Source organism: Cydia splendana, chromosome 6 (assembly GCF_910591565.1).
Source record: "Cydia splendana chromosome 6, ilCydSple1.2, whole genome shotgun sequence".
Lineage (NCBI taxonomy): Eukaryota > Metazoa > Arthropoda > Insecta > Lepidoptera > Tortricidae > Cydia > Cydia splendana.
In genome coordinates this window covers 22,106,231-22,127,780 of record NC_085965.1, presented here as the reverse complement: position 1 = coordinate 22,127,780, position 21,550 = coordinate 22,106,231, and the positions used below count along the sequence as shown (strand labels likewise).

Below are 21,550 nucleotides of genomic sequence, written 5' to 3'. Positions count from 1 at the left end.
ATCCTCGGCTAGATGGCGTGACGACACCGTTTCATATTTATCAATTTTAACACATAGATATCAGTGAATGAACATGGATCGAAATGATATAAAAATAATAAAATCATTTATCCATATATATACATTTTTTGATAACTTTATACGTTTTAAAACATGACATCAAGAATTTAGTGTATTTTGGGAAAAGGCCGTTTTGTGAATCAATCATTATGGAAATCGGGTGTTCTGCGATTAAAATTTAGGGTATTTTGGGAAAAGAGCCTTTTGTGTATCGGTTTTTATGAGCTTCAGTCCATTTGGAATTGGCCCATATTGGGGAAAGTGCAAATCGAGAACGGTTCATTTTGGCATTAAGTTCATTTGCGTTTCATTCGTTATGGGAATAGTTTTTTTTAATATTGGTAGTATTTGAGGATTGGTGTATTTTGAGTTTAGAGTCGCATGCACCGGAAAGTTCATTTTGAGTTTTAGTCGTGTGTTGATAGATGGCAGTAAATTTACAGTGACTACAAAATTTACAATGACAGGACCCCTCTATACTATCTATTCTCTTTGATATTAGTAAGTAATACCTGCTAAAAAACAAAACAAGTCATGTGACAAGCATTTAAAATCATGCTCGCGATAACTAACTTAACAACTAAAAGTGAATATAAATACAACGTGCATATAAAATTATAATTTTATCTTTTTTGTTCTTAAAAAGTGCGAGATTACAAAGTTATAAAATTGTTTTGTTAACATTATTTACACTTTCTATCGGTCCAGGCGGCGTAGCACGGTCGCGTTTTTATCCCTTGTCACCATGCCTGTCACGTTCTAACAAGTATGTAAGTGCGAAAGGGACGCGCATAGTGATAGACGATAAAAATGGAACCGTGCTGAGCCCACAGGCTCTAATGTAGGTACTTACAGTTGACACATTTATAAAACACTGATTTAACACACACATAAAACACACACACACACACACACACACACACACACACACACATAAATACAGCGGTACCTCGATAAGATAAATGCCAAAAAGTTCGTGTTAACGAGTTTTCGTCTTCTAGAAGGTATGAACTTAAAGAGGTTATTATTCGTCTTAAGGGGCCCACTGATTAACAGTCCGCCGGACGGTATCGGCCTGTCAGTTAGAACAAAATTTTGACAGTTCAGAACAACTGACAGGCCGATACCGTCCGGCGGACTGTTAATCAGTGGCCCCCTTTAAAGAGGTCTTGAGTTACAGAGGTAAAATGAATGAAAAATTCGTATTAGAGAGGTACCTAATTAATATATCAGCATAAAGTACGCACTTATTATTTCCTCGATTTACAGAGGTTTGTTGATAAATAATTTCGATATATAGAGGTGATATAAGAATACGTCTATTTTTTCGAGTTATAGAGGTCAAATTTCAGTTTTCGAGTTATGGAGGTTAAATTTGTACTGGATAGCCGTGAAGGGAATCGTTGGTTACTTCGTCTTAATGAGGTTAAATATTTTGAGTTATGGAGGTTTTGGGTTTTGAAGGGAAGGGAATAGCATTTTATTTCGTATTATCAAGGATTTCGTCTTATCGAGGTCCGAGTTAGCGAGGTTCCACTGTATTACAGCACTTAGGTAATACCTATTTATTCACGCACGCTGGGTTTTGAGATAAGCCATTTTCATAACATTTGCGCAGTAAACTTGCAAGTGCAGCGGGAGCTAAACCCCATTTTACTCCCACGGTAATAGTTACTACTTAAGAGTACTTAGGGGTCGTCCGGAAATCATGTGATCGTTTAGGGGGGTAGGAAAAATATCACGAATGATCACGATGGGGGAGGGGGGTCAGAGAATATATCACGTGTAATTTTTTTTCAAAGCGGGAACGCCAAAAACAACAATATTACTTACTCAAAAATTTAATTTTATACCGTATAAATGCGTATTTACCCAATAAAACATTCATCGCACCAACTTTACGATGCCTGTTTTTGAGAGATAGCATCTTTAACATATGGCATGGGTTGCGGTAAAATCACCAAATATCACCAAGGGGGAAGGGGGGTCAAAAATATGATCACATGATTTCTGGGCGACCCCTTAGTTTACACTAATTCAGCGGTCGGCAACCAGGGGCCCGCGAATCTCTCACTTGCGGCCCGCGAGCCTCCCTGGCTATTTTGTATGTAATATTGACAAATGACAATGTCTGATAAAGTCATAATTATTACCAAAGTGAGGCCCGGTCCACTTCGTTAACTGCTATGTGGCCCTTGGTTGCTAAAAGGTTGCCGACCGCTGCACTAATTCATACGAACCAAGTAGGTTATAAGTAAAATGTACCTACTATTGTTTGCCCTTGCCTGTGGTTGTGTTGCGTTTGTGTCCCATTGTTTGAGCAACAATAGTGGCACTGTTTTTTTTTGAAAAAAAAATTGTATCACGTATCACGTTCTACAGCCACCTGCAATAATACGTTATTCTTCGAAGGCCGAAAACATATACACACACGCTCTTATGGCTCCACAAATAAGTTCGTATCAGATATTTTTGCGGCCTTCGTTGTGTAACATATTATTGCAGGTGACTGTACTTGATATGAAAATGGCTAGTGAGTGAGGTCACGGCCAAAGTCAAATATATCGGAAACTATCCTTATTTTTAAGGTAACAAAGTTGTATTAGTGTCACGATATATTTGGTCACTATATCCGTCACTAATCTTTGATGCTGACTATTCATAGGTACCTACATGTGTAAGGCCAGGCGTGGCTCACTCCGCGATTTTGTCGCTTTCCTACAGGTAGCTAAAAGTACATCCGTTCCACACCAATTTTGGTGGCTAGCCATAAGCCGCGCGTGGCGCTGTCGCCACCTAGCGGCCAAATCTGTCCGATCGTATAAACGACGTAACAGACGCGTTTTGTTAGAGAGTGAGTCTTCTGTACAGTCGCCATCAGATATATAGGAGCGGCCAAGGTGTTCACAATATCTGAACACGCGCTCTAACGCCCTGACAATAGAGGCGTGTTCCGAGGTTTACTAATATGTGGCCGAAAATTGTATGGCAAATTATCACTACCCAAACTATTCTTCCCATAGTATCATTTGGCAAAACTATCAGACGGCAGACCAATGTTTCGCATATATAACATGTCGCAAATGATTATTTACAATATTATTGTATGGCATAATATTTAGTTGGTCATGTTTCAAAATGTCTTTTATTGTTATGTCGAATGTATTGATAGGCATAAATTATTTTTCGCCTAATATTGTGAATAACCTACCTATCTCTGGGAGCAGATTCGTTTTTAGGGTCACCAAAAAAAAAATAACCCTAACCTACCTATCTCTGGGAGCAGATTCGTTTTTAGGGTCATCAAAAAAAAAATAACCCTAACCTACCTATCTCTGGGAGCAGATTCGTTTTTAGGGTCACCAAAAAAAAATAACCCTAACCGACCTATCTCTGGGAGCAGTTTCGTATTTAGGGTCATAAAAAAAAATAACCATAACCTACCTATCTCTGGGAGCAATTTCGTTTTTAGGGTCTTAAAAAAAATAACCATAACCTACCTATCTCTGGGAGCAGTTTCGTTTTACGGGTCATAAAAAAAATGCTAAATATAGTTGTGATCCAATAATAAGTATGCGAAATTTCAATTTGGGCAAACGTTATTTAACAATAAATAGTTAGGTATAATAATACATTTGCTTAGTAACTATTTTTCTAAATAAATCGTGGTAAAATGAACATCTGCTAAATAAAATTGTGTTCAAATAAAAATTATGCTAAATAATAATATGCTAAGCATTGGTTTGCCAACTAAAAGTACTGCAATAAGTTGGTTGGGAAGTGAAATTAGGCGAAAAATATTTCGGCGAGATGGCAGTACACCGTGTTCCGATATTTGTGAGCACCTTGGCCGCTCCGATATATCTGATGGCGACTGTACCTAGTAGGTACTATTATTTATTCTGTGGTAAGGTGCGCAATATAAAGAGTAGGTAGGTACCTGGCTTATTGTATTGTAGGTATTATGTTGTATTGTATAGCATAAAATCAGGTTTTCAAGAGTTGTTTTCTGCTGAACAACTAAACGTAACCATGGCAACTAGTGACTAAAAACCCTTAATGGGGTTGGCAACTGTCAAAGGTTTGCCTAGATGGCGCCATCATAGCTTGCCCCTTTTTCTATGAGATTTGGCTTAAAGAGCTGGCATCCAGGGTATTAAAAAAACGAAAATTTGACACAATTCTAGGGATTGACGGGGCAAGCTATGATGGCGCCATCTGCTAAAAACTTCCACTAGAGATGCGCATAATCGTTCACTGAGTTGAAAAGAGTGATTCATATCTTTCGCTCGCGGTGATATATATCACTCATTTAGCTCATTTAGCTCATTTCGCTCAGTAGATCTGTAGATTAAATAGTGAGTAGAGAGAGATGTCAATCAATCAGATTGATTGAATTGTTTGGTTTGATTTGTATTACCTACGCACTTGATCGTTAAAAAATATGCATTATTAGTGTTATATAAGCTATACTATACATACATTTACTACAATATACATATTAAGCAGATTTTCCTTCATACTTGGACAGGCTTAGGACTGTCAATCTAGATTTTTTAGGTTAATAATAAAACGAGGGAAAAACAAAGTTTCTCCTAAACGTACCTCATATTAAACATAAACCCCTCTAATCTAGATTGGCAATTATGATGAAAATCTGATACTATATAGTGTACATTTCATAAAAATATTAGACTATCATTACATTAATTACACTACCTAAGCCCGTCAATTAAATCTTAAACTAAAATTGGTCAACAAACGACAGCCGTAGTCTGCTCTCTCGACATCCAACAGTACTCTGTACATAAAAGTGCGTAAATGGGATGGTTATATAATACCCACAGCCATAAGTGCGACGAAGAAAGCAAATCACACGGTACGGATCCCGCCATGTTTTCCCGGCACCCTCCGAATTCATCCGAAACGCTCCGAAACCGTCACTCCGCATCGTCTCACTAGTTTGGCTGGGCCCGCTCATTCGATCATGAGTGGGAAAGAGCGAGCAAGTAACACCGATATAAAAGAGTTACTGAGCGAAATGAGCTAGTCAAATCTGTACTGAGTTGAAGAGTGAGCTAGTTCAATCAAAAGATACAGTTCATTTGAATCACTCGCTCGCGAACGACACATGTCTAACTTCCACCGGCCAACCCCATTGGTCTACAAATAAGGTACTTAGTGCCAGATATTGTTGCTTCAACGTGTAATATTACAGTTACAGCTGACTGTACCATATTGACGCATTCACTACCAACGTAACTACGCTCGTAGCCGATCTCAGCGTTTTCTCTCTTTGTAGAAAGCGGCTACGTACAGAGAACCCGCCGAGCGTGATCCCGGCACTCAATGTGTTAACAACTTAACAAAACCCCAATAGGCCAGGTGTGTGACAAGAAATCACGTGTATACGTTGAATGGGCAATGGCCCCGAAACACCCTCGCGCGCTGTCAGATAAAGATAGGGGAGAGCGGCTGCTCAGCTGAGGTACAAACGTACACCTCGCATGCGCTGTGCTACCCCTCACGCGGTGCGAATCACGAGCGACGAGCGGGCATTCAACTCGTATTCTTAAATTCTTTCCATTTTTATGGGATAAAGGAATACATTCGACTATTTTGACCACAATCTCACCTGATCAAAAGTGCCGATGCGGCGATGCACTCTGGGATGGAGCACGATTGCCTAAGATATGTCTATAGTTAGACCAATATAAGTCTGCAACGATTTTGATAGCACACGCAGTGCAAGTGTTATTTTAAACGTCAAACTTCTATAAAATAATGACGTTTAAATAATACTTGCAATCAAAATAGCAGACTTATCTTGGTGTAGGTAACTCTATTCACTCTCCGGGGACTCTCTCTCTCTTCTTGGGTATGAGTAGCCTTTCCATCCTTTTTCTGGATTTTGGCAGTTTGAAAGGAGTGAGCATTATAGGACATTCATATTAGGCGTCATTTAAGAGCGGCAGGAGTGCTGGAGTGCAGGGGGCTGCTGCAACCCTTAGGGATAAAAATACATTTTCGTATTTCAGATAAGTTACATATGTAGTAAGTGACCAAAAGGTATAGTTTGGCGGCTTACTGGATGCGGTGCCCGTATCCTTCATATGGGGCCGTTCAAGTATTACGTAAGCAGATTTATTACAATTATTTACCCCCCTCCCCCTTGTCAGCAAAAGTAAGCAAAGCCCTTACCCCCCCCCCCCCCTCCCATGCTTACGTAAACATTGGTATAGCTGGTCAAACCAATTTGTCAGTAAATAGGAACAAAAAAAACTATACTCATTTTGGGTGCCAGTACTAGTGTAAGACAAAGAGTATGATTCTCTCTATCTATGTTTGAAATTAGACAGTCCTTTGACACACTATAATATGCATTTTTCTTTTAATGTAAGTATTTTGTTTTTTTTTTTATTGTATTTTTGTGACCAAAAAGAGTCAATCATAAGTGTTTCGGAGGTTCCGGGGCAAACTGCCGAATCCGACACAAGAACAGCCGATTCAACGGAGCCACGCCGTTTTGTCGCATAAATAGTGTTTAGTTTTTAAGTTTATAATATATATATATGTATGTTAGTCTGTAAGGTATTTGTAATATGGGCCTTGTTGCCTGATTTAAATTTTAAATAAATAAATAAATAAATAAATAAATAAGGAATAAATCTGTATGTAGATTGACGGAAGAAATTTAGACAAGTGAATAGCACGCGGTAATTCCCCTACTACGCGGTTCTAAGCGAGTACCTAAACGTATTCATTAATATTTGTGGGAATCCCCGAATATGCGTTTCGTTTTCAAGCATAGACAATGTGTGGGTTGCCATATGTATAAAAAAGTAAATAACTACTGCTGACGTAATCACCATCTAGACCCCCCCCACCCCCCATGTCATCAAAAATAAGCAAAGCATAGACCCCACGCCCCCCTATAGTGCTTATTAAGTAATACATGATCTTTCCCTATCTAGTTAATTTTTAACGTTAGTCTAAATGCGGCAAACCGCGGCTCTTGAGAGTAAAATTGCGGTTTTCAAGTCACTTACCAAACTAAACTACCTATATGTACAACTCGAGACTCTCGAGAGTTCTTAGACCACAGGAAGCAACACTTGTGGCTCTATGAGATTCCTAAAACAAGACAACACAAGAAGGTCTTCTCCAAAATTTGCTGACTCGTGGCATATATGTATTTATTTACACAGCCTTTGATTAGGCTTCTCCAGGCTTGCAACAAATGACATGCGTTTTTAGATATAAGCAACGAATTCCATCCATCCACCAAATGCTGCAATGTAACCAATCGCACGCGATTATCGGTGAAGTAGAGGTCATTAATAATAAATAATTATTTATTAATCGTATCGTTATCACTTATGATTTGAGCCAGCGGCGAACAACCAACAAAATGCAACCCGTAGTCCAAGAGACCAGTAGGCGCCGGGTCGCGGTTCGCGCGCATCGTGTCCCCGTCCTCAAATATCGACAGTGACACTAACGCAGTAATGAGTGAACGTAAAACGTAAACATACAGCCAACCAAAATATGCTGCCAGACCTCCATTAAAATAAAAGAAGAAGAAAAAAGAATAAAAGGAGAAGAGAGTGTGCAGTGTGCTCATTTATGAAACACTACGGGATTTTCTTTCGAGATTCTCGCAACATGTACTGCAGAGAATGATGGTGTCGCAGCAGAGATACTGGAATAAATATCGTAAATACAAATTCAAAGAGGCCAATGACCGACAACTGATCGGATTAAACTGAGATTATATAAATGCTGGACTGCCAGCTCTAATGTATGAACATAGTGTATTTTATACATATAAGATAGCTAGAATGATTAACAAAATAATAATCAAACTAAGACGCCGGCGGATATTAACATGCGTCCTCTTGGTGATTCTCTGTGGCTACGTAGTGCTACAGACACTGTCCCCAGACCTTTACTTTATTCACTGGGATCCTTTAGAAGATATATCGTGCCATTACATAGACCTAGACAATAGTTTACCACGAGCAGAGAGCGAGGAGTTTCAACCGCCATCCCACTCAATATTCTTTCACGAAACGTCTTGTAAAGGTGACTTGGATTCACGGCAAGCATGTGCCGTAGAATCCGCGGCCCGCGCTCACCCTGGATGGCAGATAAATGTTCTATTCGCTGCTCCTGTGCATAAAAACACTTTGAGAAACGGAAGTCTATCAGTATTAAGTAACTTTACAAATATTAGATTATCTAGAGTGCATATAACAAATTACGCTAAAAGAACTCCTTTGGAGAGTATGGTTTCTGGTGGTGCGTTGAACAGGACACGGTGGCGTATATCGCATACATCTGATGTGCTGCGGTATCTGTCTTTATACAAGTTTGGGGGGGTGTATTTGGACTTGGATGTGGTGGTGGCGAAGGCGCTGGACCCGCTGGTGAGGAACTGGGCGGCGAGGGAGACGGATACGGCGGTGGCTGCTGGGGCCCTGGCGTTCTCGAGAGACGAGCTTGGGAGGAGCGTTGCTGAGGCGGCCATCAGGTAAGTTAGTGAAATGATTCAAAATATTCAAATACCTATTAATCATGAAAATAAATGGACTTTAGAGCCAAAATTTCATGCAGTACCGATATTGGCACTGGCAGGTTCAAACCTTTATTATTATTATTTTTTTTAACTATGATGAAAGCTTTAGTTTATGGCACCCAAATAGGATCAATTATTTCGGAACATTTTTGACACTAGCTAGACCAGTGACACCATAGAAGGTAGGATCGTAATATAGAAGTGGTATACGCGTGTCTCCGTGAGGGACAAAACATACGCAAATGCGACACTGTGATTGGTCGAATTTATTTGTTGCCCACCATTATCCATACTAAAAAAAGGTGGGGAACAAAAAATATGTGAGACTGTGATAAGGACAAACAATAATAGCGCTTTCTCTGCTACTCCTACTGAAAGATACGTAAGACTATCCCGTTCTGTCAGTTATCCCCACCACTCATGCCCAATCCAGTTTAATACTAGATTCATGAGTGACACACATAATTACCAACCGTTTAAGAACAGGATGATTATATTGATTATGGATGACGCTTTATTCTATTAAATGTATGGTAATTGATAAATACGCAGTGTAGTCGGGAAGTCACTAATATTAAGTAGTAGAGAACATTTATTTTTGAAGTGAAAACTTCTTTAGCGGCGCTGGGCAATTTTTGAGGTGGGGAAAAAATGATAAACTCGAGACAGCGTAAAGCGATCACGTGACCGTAACGTTTAGATGGCCACTCATTTAGATGGAATTTAAGTAAATCAATAAAGAAAAACTCAATGACATTACATGAAAATAAAAACCGGGCAAGTGCGAGTCGGGCTCGCGCACGAAGGGTTCCGTAACATAATGCAAAAAAAAAAACGGTCACCCATCCAAGTACTGACCCCGCCCGACGTTGCTTAACTTCGGTCAAAAATCACGTTTGTTGTATGGGAGCCCCACTTAAATCTTTATTTTATTCTGTTTTTAGTATTTGTTGTTATAGCGGCAACAGAAATACATCATCTGTGAAAATTTCAACTGTCTAGCTATCACGGTTCGTGAGATACAGCCTGGTGACAGACGGACGGACGGACGGACAGACGGACGGACGGACAGCGAGATCTTAGTAATAGGGTCCCGTTTTACCCTTTGGGTACGGAACCCTAAAAAAGGTTCTAATCTTGTACGGGTTGAAAGTTGAAATACGAGGATCTCACAGTTACATTCTAACTTTATATCACTCAAATATAATTCAATAAAGCTACATCTTGATGAAATCGCTAATAAAAGTGAACTCTAGTACTGGTGAATAAAACTCAAAATATCATGACCAAATATATTTAGATGCGAGGTCTGCAAGGTAACTTTACAATTACTATTCGAATTTTAAACAATTAACGCTACAAATTTAAGCTCACTGGCCAGCAATTTCGGAACTAAAGTTTTTCAATAGGAAGGAGGATGGGTCAATTATACATAGTGCTGCAGACATTTTGGACTAGTCATTGAGTTTTCACTTGTGTCGGCACTCCCGGAGTGCAACCCGTTGTTTTTTTTAATACAATATATATACAGTGGCACTACTAAACGAAATTATTAACTAGCTTAAATCTAAAATTTTCTTAATTAATTACTCTCAGGGGCTGTCCATAAATTACGTCATCGTTTTTTGACGATTTTTGACCCCCCCCCCTAAAATCATCCAAAAATCATGCTTCAAATGACCCCGTTTCCTCCTACGACATGCTACCGTCATCCGATGTCCAGACCCCCCCTCCCCTAATTTGAAATGACGTAATTTATGAATAGCCCCTCAAGGGAACAGATAGGTAAGGGGTCTGACGTGCGAACTTTGAACACAGTTCATCTATATTTAGGGATTTGTAAATAAACAACCCGACCTCATGCGACTGTTGCATTTCGGACGAAAATAGACTATGTCGTTACTTGTGCCTTGATTAAACCCACATTAAGACGAAACAGGAGCTGAGTTTTAAATATTTTAGGTAAATATACCCGTCTCGCTAACGGAAGCGGCACCTAAAAGTAGTGCGATAAGGACAAGGTGAAAAATCCTGCGTAAAAATCTCAAAAATCGAGGTTTCGTACTCCTCTGTTTCCTCCTCCAAAACTTAACCAATCGTAACCAAATTTGGAAATCTAAATGATTATGAAATTATCTGTGTCGGACCGTTTTGCTTTTTTGGCTAATTGATATCAGTTTTGAATGCCACGCCTCTCATTGCGGCATAGTCCATTAGGCCATTTTGGCCATTTTTGAAGGGCTCTAGCGCCTTAAAAAACAAAAATATTAAAAAAAGCAAAACGGTCCGACACAGATATTGACAATATTAATCTGTGTTGAAAAAATCATTGCTCTAGCTTCAAAAACCACGGAGGAAAACGAGGAGTACGTTTGTATGGAGAAATGACCACTCCCGTTGGCTCTTAAACCTAATAGTAATAAGCCAATCGAGTATGAAAGCTAACAAATATTATGGCGCATCTTAATTTGTACTTTAGAGCGTGAGTTCCCGGCGTATTATGGATGGCTTCATCCATCTTTATCCACGTGATAAAATAACTGTCACTTTTTAACACCATGGGATAGAAAGTGACGGACACCGTTTTATCACGCTGTCACGTAGACAAGAACGACCACTGTACAGTCACGCCTAACTGTCACTTTCCTGACAAAATGTATGCCATGCATTTTACGGCGCTTACGACGTACGGTCGCGTGCTACAGGTTGCGATTGCGACAATTTCATTGTTTGGTATGGCTACTGTATAGTAGTCTTAGTAGAGTTAGTAGTATACTATAGTTAATAATAACTCAATGTACACATGATTTATTTAGGTAGGTACTTAATAAGTACCTACCTACATTCACGTATCGGTATCTGATAATTTGATAAAACATTGTACTTAATCACACCGCGATTAAAAAATATGATTCATACCACGTTCATATGTACTAATCATACCCACTGAACTCTTTAGCTGTAGGTATATATGTATTAGTATCCTTAGTAAACGTTTTGCTTAGTTTATGACTATATCGATCTGTGCAATGTTGTCTTATCCCCAAATATTTATTTACCTATTCATTTAAATTTAAAAAGGGCAGAAGTTTTCGCGAAAATAACAGACATCGGATATACCCTTATCATTATCATCTAACTGACATTTCATACCTGCTGACGATGTAGCCCTTGTCCAGGTACCTATACAGAGTGGAATTTTTAAATGGGGTACTGACGGCAAAAACTATCGAGTTGCTGTGTTGCTACGCGACGATGGCTTAGGAGACCTCCCCTAACTTTTTAATTAACGATGATTGGCTTCACATTAGCGATTGGCGTAACAGTTGAAAAGAAAAGGGATCTGGTAGTGTCATTCCATTAAAAAAACCACCTGTATAGTAGTGGTACTTAGCATATGATAGTGACTTCGTTGAAAGTGTCCTTTCGTCGGATACCTACTAATCCTTTAGTCACTCAGTCTCAGTAGGTATGGTTAGTCAGAGCAATTGTGACTGCCCACATGAAACGAATACGACGTACCGTACGTACGAATCTTCTTACTAGTCATTAACATAAATGAACCGTCTAATGATGATGATTTGTCTTGACCAATTTCGGCCTGTGACTGTTTGTTTATTAAGGTAGGTAAGTACCGTAAAATGAGGTGAGTTGGGGCAAATCCGAAGTTAAAACCTAAAAAAAAGTTTATTTTTATACCTATGTGGCACGTTGATTTATATATGTACTTGAAAGGTGTTCTGGTAGTATGAACTTTAGTTTTTCAATAATAATCTGTCGATTCATTTCATAGATTCAACGATACATATTACATACAATATAGTAGGAATTCCCAGTTTAAAAAAGTTAAATACGCGATTAAGTCCCGTTGTGCAATTTAATAATACCATCTCACCCCCCTACCATCCCTACTCACCCCATTCATAACCCAACTGTCCTCGTAATTCCTACTCACCCCATTTTACGGTAAGCTATTATAACGAAGCCCTCTAATTAGAAAGACCGTCTAATATAATAGAGAATAGGTTAGGTACACTTCGTCACCGGGCACGGCACACATTATCCTGCCAGCTATGCGGTCGCGACTCGCGGCTGCCGCTAGGGTTGCCAGATCGAAAGGCGCTATTATCGGGAAACAATATACATTTTTCGGGATTTAGGGACTTAAGTCGGGAAAAAAAATACATTCAAATTAAAGTAATTGTATTAAAAACAAACGATTTTTTACATTATTGGCACTACGTCAGCTCGCTCGCTCGACTACAGTTCGGAACTTGAAATTATTGTTTTATAACGTGAAGCTGTTTTTCGGGACAATTTTCACTTTGTCGGGAATCGGGAACACATGCTAAAAATCGGGAGAATCCCGCCAAATCCCGACCATCTGGTAACCCTAGCTGCCGCTCTCGCATTGTGGAAGTGCCGCACTCTTATGGACGCTGTTTAAACCAGTGGTGGGCAAACTTTCTTCATGGGGGGCCAGAAAGTTTAGGATATTTAAGTGGAGGGCCAGAATTGTAGCCAAATATATTTTTTGATTTGTGATAATCGTGAGCCAATGCCATATACTTAGCCCATATACTAATTATTTCATAAGACCGGCGGCGCCGGGGGGCCGGATAAAATCCATTCGCGGGCCGCAGATGGCCCGCGGGCCGTACTTTGCCCACCACTGGTTTAAACCATCATCTTATTGATGTTCAGCAGGGGTGCGAAACTCCCTGACTTCGCCGACTTCGGCCAAACTCGGCTCAGCATTGCTCCGAGCAATTATTAGGGGTTGGCACCACTTGACGTCCCTTTGCGTGCACGACCACAGATAAGAAAATGGCTTGAATTTTGACAACCCTAAATAGCCGAAAGGGACAGTGCCATTTATTAGAAAGCGACAGCATGATTCGACCCTGAACCGCTGTCAAACTTCGGTTTTGTAGGAAGTTTCCTTTCTGTACGGCAGTACTATTATTTATTCTGTGGTTACAGGCCAATGATGATGATGAGGTTAGGTAGAGTAGTGCTTGGATTATAAGTGAACCATCATATAAGGAAAGCCATTTGCCTTCATTGTTTGCAACCATAAAGAAAATTGGTTGGAAAAGGAATAGGTACCTATTTACTACAAACGACAGTTATTTGTTATTACCACGATTGTAACTCCAAAGTTCTTAAAAGTGCACACAGTGGCGGATTTGCCCTAAGGCCAAGTAGGTCGGGCATAGGGCGGCAAGTTTTATGGGGACGGCAAATTGTGACAAAAAATTCGCTGATGATAACAAGAAATAACTCAAAATGTAGTCAATATGATGGGTGCTGAGAAAGGGGCGGCTACAGGGCCTGGGGCCTAGGGCGGCAAAGACCGCAAATCCGCCACTGAGTGCACAGTATGACTGCACGCACGGACTTTAAGGTCTTTAAGGATTAGTACGGTTACCATAAGTTTGTCACTGACATAAACGCCGTCGAGAACGTAATTTACTTTCTATACATCCCGTTTGCACTAATATGCGAGTGCGAGCGAGATGTATAGAAAGTAAATTACGTTCTCGACGGCGTTTATGTCAGTGACAAACTGATGGTAACCGTATAGGTACTCACTCTGTAACTGCTGTCGACTGTTTCACTTAACATTTTACTCAGAAGCCACTCATTGGTGTATATTTCAAGTGTTAAGGAAATAATTATCGTGCAGAAATAAATACCTAGAATATTTTATGGAAACATGCAATTTTTGAAAATTATACTTACATTATAATCTTAGCCCGACTGGAAAGACATACACGTGTAAGTAAATTCCTTTGTCTCAATCTCAATTAATAAATTCTTTAGTAACTAAGTAAGTACCTACTTGTACTTAGTAACTATAATATTCGATTCCTCCTTTACTTGGCCAGCCTACTATGATATGTATGATCGATATTTCTATTAGAAACGATTATGTTCAAGGCTCCTGTCAATTCAATTAATTTTATAATCGTCCACTCTAGAAGGTTCCATCCATACTTACAAACTAAATACTATACTGTATATTAGGGTACTGTAAAGGGGACGGCCTATATGGGAGAACGCTGTGGGCATAGATACACGGCAGATCAGTTCTTTCGTACCTATATATTTTCTCAGTTAGATAACAATTTCGACACTCGATGGCTGCCTCTAATCGAATGCCGATTCCGCACCGCGTTCCATTTGACAGCGGGCTCATATTCTAAATTTAAATAGCGTGACTATAGCCAGTCACAGATTAAAAAAGGCTGTAAAGGTTGCAAACCTTTACAGTACCTACAGATGGTCAAGCAAATCATGTCAGTAAAAAAAGGCGCGAAATTCAAATTTCCTATGGGACGATATCCCTTCGCGCCTACATTTTTCAAATTTGCCGCCTTTTTCTACTGACAAGATCTGCTTGACCAAGTATATAGACTATACTGTATATAGGGTACCTATCCTAATAGGTACCAGGGTTGCAACTACATTGTTGAAATACATGATCTCAATGACTGTGCCAGCATAATGTCGTCACAGAAATGGAACCGTAATAGACGCAACTCCTAGTCACAACCGCCTATTGGCTCACAAGCTTCACTAGTATAATTTGACCCCTAAATTCGCAACAAATATTTGTCAACAGAGGTTTAATTATATTGGTTCTATGACAGTAGGCTGTCAAACAAAAGTTAATGACAGTATCGTGTTCATCTAACCATCAGTGAACTCGTTTTCCTCTGTAACGTATGGTTGCCATAGGTACTAATTGTATAGAAAAGTGAATACTTATGTTAGGGAACCGATTGTAGGTACATATTATACATATAACTCTTTGTTATTTTACCTTTTAACGGTATAAATCTGTAAATTAAATTTGACATGTAGACAAGCTGCCCCGGCAATAGGTAAATAGGCGAAGCCACGTGCAAAGATTACAAAGTAAGGTTTTAGGTTCAATTCGGGGTGCACTTTTCGTTTTACTTTATGTTCCAGTTGGCAGTAACGTAGTTGTAGTTCAAATACTTACATAAATGTACAATTGAGTTCAAATATGAGAAGTTTCGGCCTGGAGGTTAACGGAATAAAAGGGATCAAATCAAAATACTTTTACTTTATATGTCGCGAGGTCTCTGTACGGGGCGAACTACATACTAGTTTCTATAACGAAGTACCTAATGGTCAGTTAATGACAGTTGGTCAGGGCTGCGTGATGATCGATGACTAATCACGTAGGTAGTACCTAAACGCCATGAGCCATGACCTTGTCTTGTTGCATGCCATGTACGTTTCTGACGGTTTACCAGTTTTACCATGGTTTTACCACACATTGAAATTCATCATCATCATTTGACGACCGGTCTGGCCTAGTGGGTAGTGACACTAGTGACCCTGCCTATGAAGCCGATGGTCCCTGGTTCGAATCCTGGTAAGGGCATTTATTTGTATGATAATACAGATATTTGTTCCTGAGTCATGGTTGTTTTCTATGTATTTAAGTATTTATATATTATATATGTATATCGTTCTCTGAGTACCCACAACACAAGCCTTCTTGAGCTTACCGTGGGGCTTAGTCAATTTGTGTAAAAATGTCCTATAATATTAAAAAAAAAAAAAATTTTACATATCAGCCCTTTATTGCCCACTGCTGAGCATAGGCCTCTCCTCTAGTACGCCACTTGACCCGGTCCTAAGCTAATCTCATCCAGAAGCCAGAAGTGACCCGCAATTTTCCGGATGTCGTCCACCCAACGAGCCAACGGACTTCAAAATTACAGGATATTAACAAGGCAGAAGTGTCATTTAGAGAATTATTTGAAAAATAGCATTTATATACCTATATTCTATCATCAAGACATTTCCGTCAGTAGAAAAAGCGGCAAATTAAAAAAAACAACGGGTTGCACTCCGGGAGTGCCGGCAGAAGTGAAAACTCAATGACATTGCATAGCGCCGCTAAAGAAGTTTTCACTATGTATAATTGAGGTTAACGCCATCTAGCTTTATTTCGTCGCATTACTTGAAACCCCTAAGCACATCATTGTTAGTACTCGAGTTATATTATACCAGTTAGAGGGAAACTCACTAGATGGCATTTAAATCAATAAAGAAAAACCAATGACACGTGACGTCACGTTTTACGCTCTCGCGAGTTTAACATTTTTTCCCCATCACAAAAAGTGCATAGCGCCGCTAAAGAAGTTTTCACTTCAAAATATAGTGCCAGACTGGTGATAGCCACTGTAGCCACACAGTTCCGTTTCACAAGTCGAGCGTTGTCCCTGTTATCTCAGGATGTGATGGTAGGTATAAGTACCAAACCCACTTACGCAAACAAGATAACGGATGACCGGGCATACTTATATTACTTATATGCCGTTTCATACTCTAATACTTAAACTGTTGGGATTATGATAAGTTGATAATACACACGCTAGCGTTGACAGTTATCGGAGTTTAACTTAGCCTCCGGCCACTGTCCGCGTAGATAGGGTTGTCTTATGAAAAAACGGAATATCACTACAAAACGGACATCAACTCAAAACCCTGACATTTCCGATGGTCATGTCCCCATTCCCCATAATTTACCGTTACAACGATAAATAATAAAAGCGTCCACTAATCGCTTATTCCAAAAACTTTCATGGGCCACTAACCTCACAACTCTCGCCACCATAGCTATCAATCTCACATGGTGGTGGGGTCAGCTTTCCTGCTTAAACTTCTCCACTTCGCCCTTTCCACGACATCGTCCTCGGATAACTTGTACTCACTCATGTCCTTTAGCAATGGGTGCGAAAGTGGCGGCTGTAGGGCCTTGGGGCCTAGGGCGGCAAAAACTGCAAATCCGCCAATGGTCCTTATGATCCGTGTGTAGATATAAGGATCCTTCTCTGATGGAAAACCACATTACCGTGTATAGGTACATACCTACATCATTGTAATACTGTTATCTACTTATTCTGTGTGCTCACTTGTCTAAGAACAATAGCGCCCCTAAGCTTTTGTTTAAATAATAATTATGACAGTTTGACATAATTAGTATAATATTATTAATTATCATAAACTAAACATGATATCTTTAAGTGAGACCATTTTAAACTCTCGCCTAATGCAATGTCAGGGTAGCGATGACTCCATGACAAAGCGCTCTACATTCTAATGATAGTAATGATACTCGTAAGAGCGTTATATATGCTAATGAAATGATGTATTGTTTAGTCGTAATAGGGTGCAATTAGGGAATGCAAATCGGTTATTTTTTGTATGGAAATAACCGCGGTTTCGGTTAATAACCGATAATTTCCATACAGAAAATAACCGAAAATAACCGATTTGCATTCCCTAGGTGCAATAGAAATATATTGCGATAATTAAAGCTTTGAATATTAGTAGATATACTCGTAGGTACCTACAGTGTCCTTTCTTCTTTGTCGTTTATACTCGCAGAGTGTCGTTTATATCGTAGCTGCCAAGGTGCTCAAAAATATCTGAACACGCACCCTAGCGTCTTGACAATAGAAGCGTGTTTAGATATTTGTGAGCACCTTGGCCTCTCCCATATATCTGATCTGATGGCGACTGTACTTCCTACGGGTGGTATTCCTTTTGATTATCATTGTTGATATTTTATAAATATACGTTTGCATGCTTAATTATTGACTACCTATCATAATGTAAATTCATATATTAGATTAGCATAAGAATAAATTATACTTACTGTAATTTATCATTATGAAATAAATATGTAAACTAAACTAAACTATTTATACTGTTAGGCGATGTAAAAGACGCACTTGTCCCACTGACCTAATATCACCCGTTTATGAGAGACTGCACTTCGTAATGAATGAAATTATAAAAGTGCACCACGGTATGACGGGGGCGTGCAGGGTCGATATTACCGCACGCGACCGATATGAACTCCATAACCAATTACCGGCAGGTGGCGGCGATCGATTTCTTGTCAGTGATGAGTTACACGACTTACACGACAACAATATTGTGACCCGGCCACACGGCTAGGCAGATAACGAAATTTCCTTCGCGGTAGGACTTCCGAATTTTTGATCGTCATCGTCAATGTTTACTTGTTGGACCAGCAATGACCGTCCATTGTCATGGTTTAATTCGATGCTTTTCGGTGAAGGAAAACATCGCGAGGAAACCTGAATACATCTGCGAAGAAATTCAAAAGGTGTATGTGAAGTCCCCAATCCGCATTGGGCTAGCGTGGGGACTAAAGCCCAAGTCCTCTCGCGCATGAGGAGACCTGTGCACATTAGTGGGACGTATATAGGCTGAATTATATTATTTATATTAAATGCATTATGTTTCAGGGATATGAAGAACAACTACAGAGGCGACGTGTGGGGCTACAACGGCCCTGGTGTGATCACGCGCATCCTCAAACAGCAGTGCTCGACCAGCAACCTCAGCCAAATGTCCGCCGCTACTTGCAACGGTAAGCGCCGACTACAATACCTTCAGAGGGGAAGGTTCACCACGTTTGACATGTTGCCTCCCTGTCGCACTTACGTACGAATTCACAAGTGCGACAGAGTCAAACGTGGTTCGCGGTAGGCCCTCAGGGTACGAGATTCGCAAGGGCAACACCAAGCGTCGAGTCGATAAGTTCGCAGCATGTAACCACGGTGCATGAAAACGAGACCGGCTCAATGCGATGATTATGGGGTGTTATATTTCACCGTGTCCATATTTGCTACACTTAGATCGGGGTCGGAAATCTCGCGACTAGGAGCTATTACCAAGATCGCAGTAGCAAAAATGCCGTGTGTATAGTAGCCTAGTAGGGACAAAACTAGGGTCTTTGTCTATGAAACAAGCTACAGCGCAAATGATTGGCATCTTGGTTAGGCACTCTATTCTCCCATCCTCTTTTTCTAAGGCCGAAATGTACGGCTCTTGGATAAGGTATCCGCTTCTTTCTGCGAGCCAAGAGTAATGAGCTTGAGACCCATTGGGACTAAAATATTCATAACCAGGCGTGTAGACTTGCCACATCAGAACTTCCCTTGCACTAACGCATTTTTGGCTTTCTCACTGGGCGTGATTCTCCCCAAGGTCTCCACTCTACCAGCCTCTTGCACCAAGAGCTGTCTTTACGGGCCACATGCCCAGCCCACTCCTACTTCAGTATGGCTATGATGGACGTTCTATGTCTACATGACAGCGTGATAAAACGGTGTCCGTCACTTTCCCGCGGTGTTAAAAAGTGACAGTTATTTTATCACGTGGATAAAACCATCCATAATACGCCGGTGGGATGAACATTATATTTAGATATACGTACCTACATAATATCTAAATGAGTGAGCGAGGTAGCTTGTGTTGAATGAGTGTACCTGGTAATGTTAAATATTATGTAAATATCGTAACGGCAGCGTAAAGACATTATGATAGGCAAGGTACCTACCTTGCCTATGTGAAAAGTTGTTTGGCCGGTGCAATGATTCAAAGATATTGTTATTGTTAAGCGACGTTCCTGGATAACAACGAGCCAGTGACTTACCTTAGGGTGGTATTCAGGTATTCCACCTGTCCAATGTGTATTTTGCGTCTCACTTTCCTTAGCGAGAGAGTGAGATGCAATGCACATTGGACCAAGAAATTGGACAGGGAATACCAACCTTAAACAGTTGTTTTTAAGACTTTCTTTACTTTCCAGGTTTCGAGGTGTACGGTCCCCAGTTCTTCTACCCGGTGGCATACTGGAAAGGCTGGGAATACTTCGAGCCGGGCGAAATAAAGTTAGAAGACACCGCTTACATTTTCCACGTGTGGAACAAACTGACAGGTCACCTCGCAGTACATAAGGACTCTCCTTATGCTAAATTGGCAAGGAAATACTGCCCCAGCATTTATAATTTATATGGCAAGGACTTTTTACTACCTGTCCAGAAGTAAGAGTAATCATCAGGAATCAAAGGTGTTAGAGCAAGCTAACATGGCAGCGATTTCGCTAGCACAGACTGTGCAAGTGTTATTTTAAAAGCGATAGTTTCATAGAAGTTTGACGTTTATGATACCACTCCCACGCTCTGACTGACTGTCTATACCTACTCGTCTCTTTACAGTATTAAACGCATACAAAAGATATTGAATTTCATTAGTGGATTCTTCCTTTCATGATAATTAAAAGATATTAATTATTATTTTTATATCTTAATATAAAGATTAGGTAATACAAATTACATGATTTATTTATATTCTTGCGTGAAATTATTTCATTTAAAATTACCTTTTACACATTAAACAGATAAATTCTTAGGACTATCATATCAGTATTGGCTTATCTAAACTGAGGATATTTAGTCAAGTCCCAATACCTAAATAGTAAATATACATTTTCCGTTTTACCTACCTATCAATGATAACGTATTATTTACCTACCGAAAATGTACTTAGGTACGGGGTAGATTAGATTAGATAGGTACCTAATCATGTCCGAACGTATGGAAATTTACACATACTTAAAAATCTACACACTTAACTTCATTTTTACAGTAACATAGAAATAAAGCCGTGATTGCTGCGAACCACCTAGTGTGGACTGGCTGTGGATGCATTGCTCTAATTTTTTTACACCTTTTTTTCCAAAGTTTTTGATATATATATTTTTCTTTGCGAAAAGTAGATCGGAAATGTCTTCATATTGGTTCGTGTCTCATTCGAACGGGCTGTCAGTGCCCGTTAATATAGTCTGTCAAACAACTTTGTCAGTAGAAAAAGGCGCGAAATTCATATTAGTATTTTGGGACGATAACCCGTCGCACCTACATTTTTTAAACTTGCTGCTTTTTTATACTTAACAGACGGGAATGGCTTGACAGACTATAGTTTGGCACACCATTTATAATCATAAATCGGCGTCTTATAATAATCATGTCAAGAACCACAGTCCTG

At 39.8% G+C, this 21,550-nt stretch overlaps 1 protein-coding gene across 1 annotated transcript; it reads left to right on the top strand.

Annotated features, from left to right (window-relative positions):
* Positions 1-7,507: 7,507 nt before the first annotated feature.
* LOC134791726 (lactosylceramide 4-alpha-galactosyltransferase-like) lies at positions 7,508-21,158 on the top strand. Its single transcript, XM_063762851.1, has 3 exons — positions 7,508-8,593; positions 18,964-19,088; positions 20,313-21,158. The coding sequence occupies exons 1-3, from the start codon at positions 7,860-7,862 to the stop codon at positions 20,549-20,551; spliced, it is 1,098 nt and encodes a 365-aa protein (XP_063618921.1). The 5' UTR covers positions 7,508-7,859; the 3' UTR covers positions 20,552-21,158.
* Positions 21,159-21,550: the final 392 nt, after the last annotated feature.

What these genes read in the sequence shown, in the direction of transcription:
- LOC134791726 (XM_063762851.1), top strand. Translation starts at nt 7,860, where the DNA reads ATGTATGAACATAGTGTATTTTATACATATAAGATAGCTAGAATGATT. An exon ending in GTTGCTGAGGCGGCCATCAG is followed by an intron (nt 8,594 to 18,963) that starts GTAAGTTAGTGA and finishes ATTATGTTTCAG; the next exon opens with GGATATGAAGAACAACTACA. An exon ending in GTCCGCCGCTACTTGCAACG is followed by an intron (nt 19,089 to 20,312) that starts GTAAGCGCCGAC and finishes TTTACTTTCCAG; the next exon opens with GTTTCGAGGTGTACGGTCCC.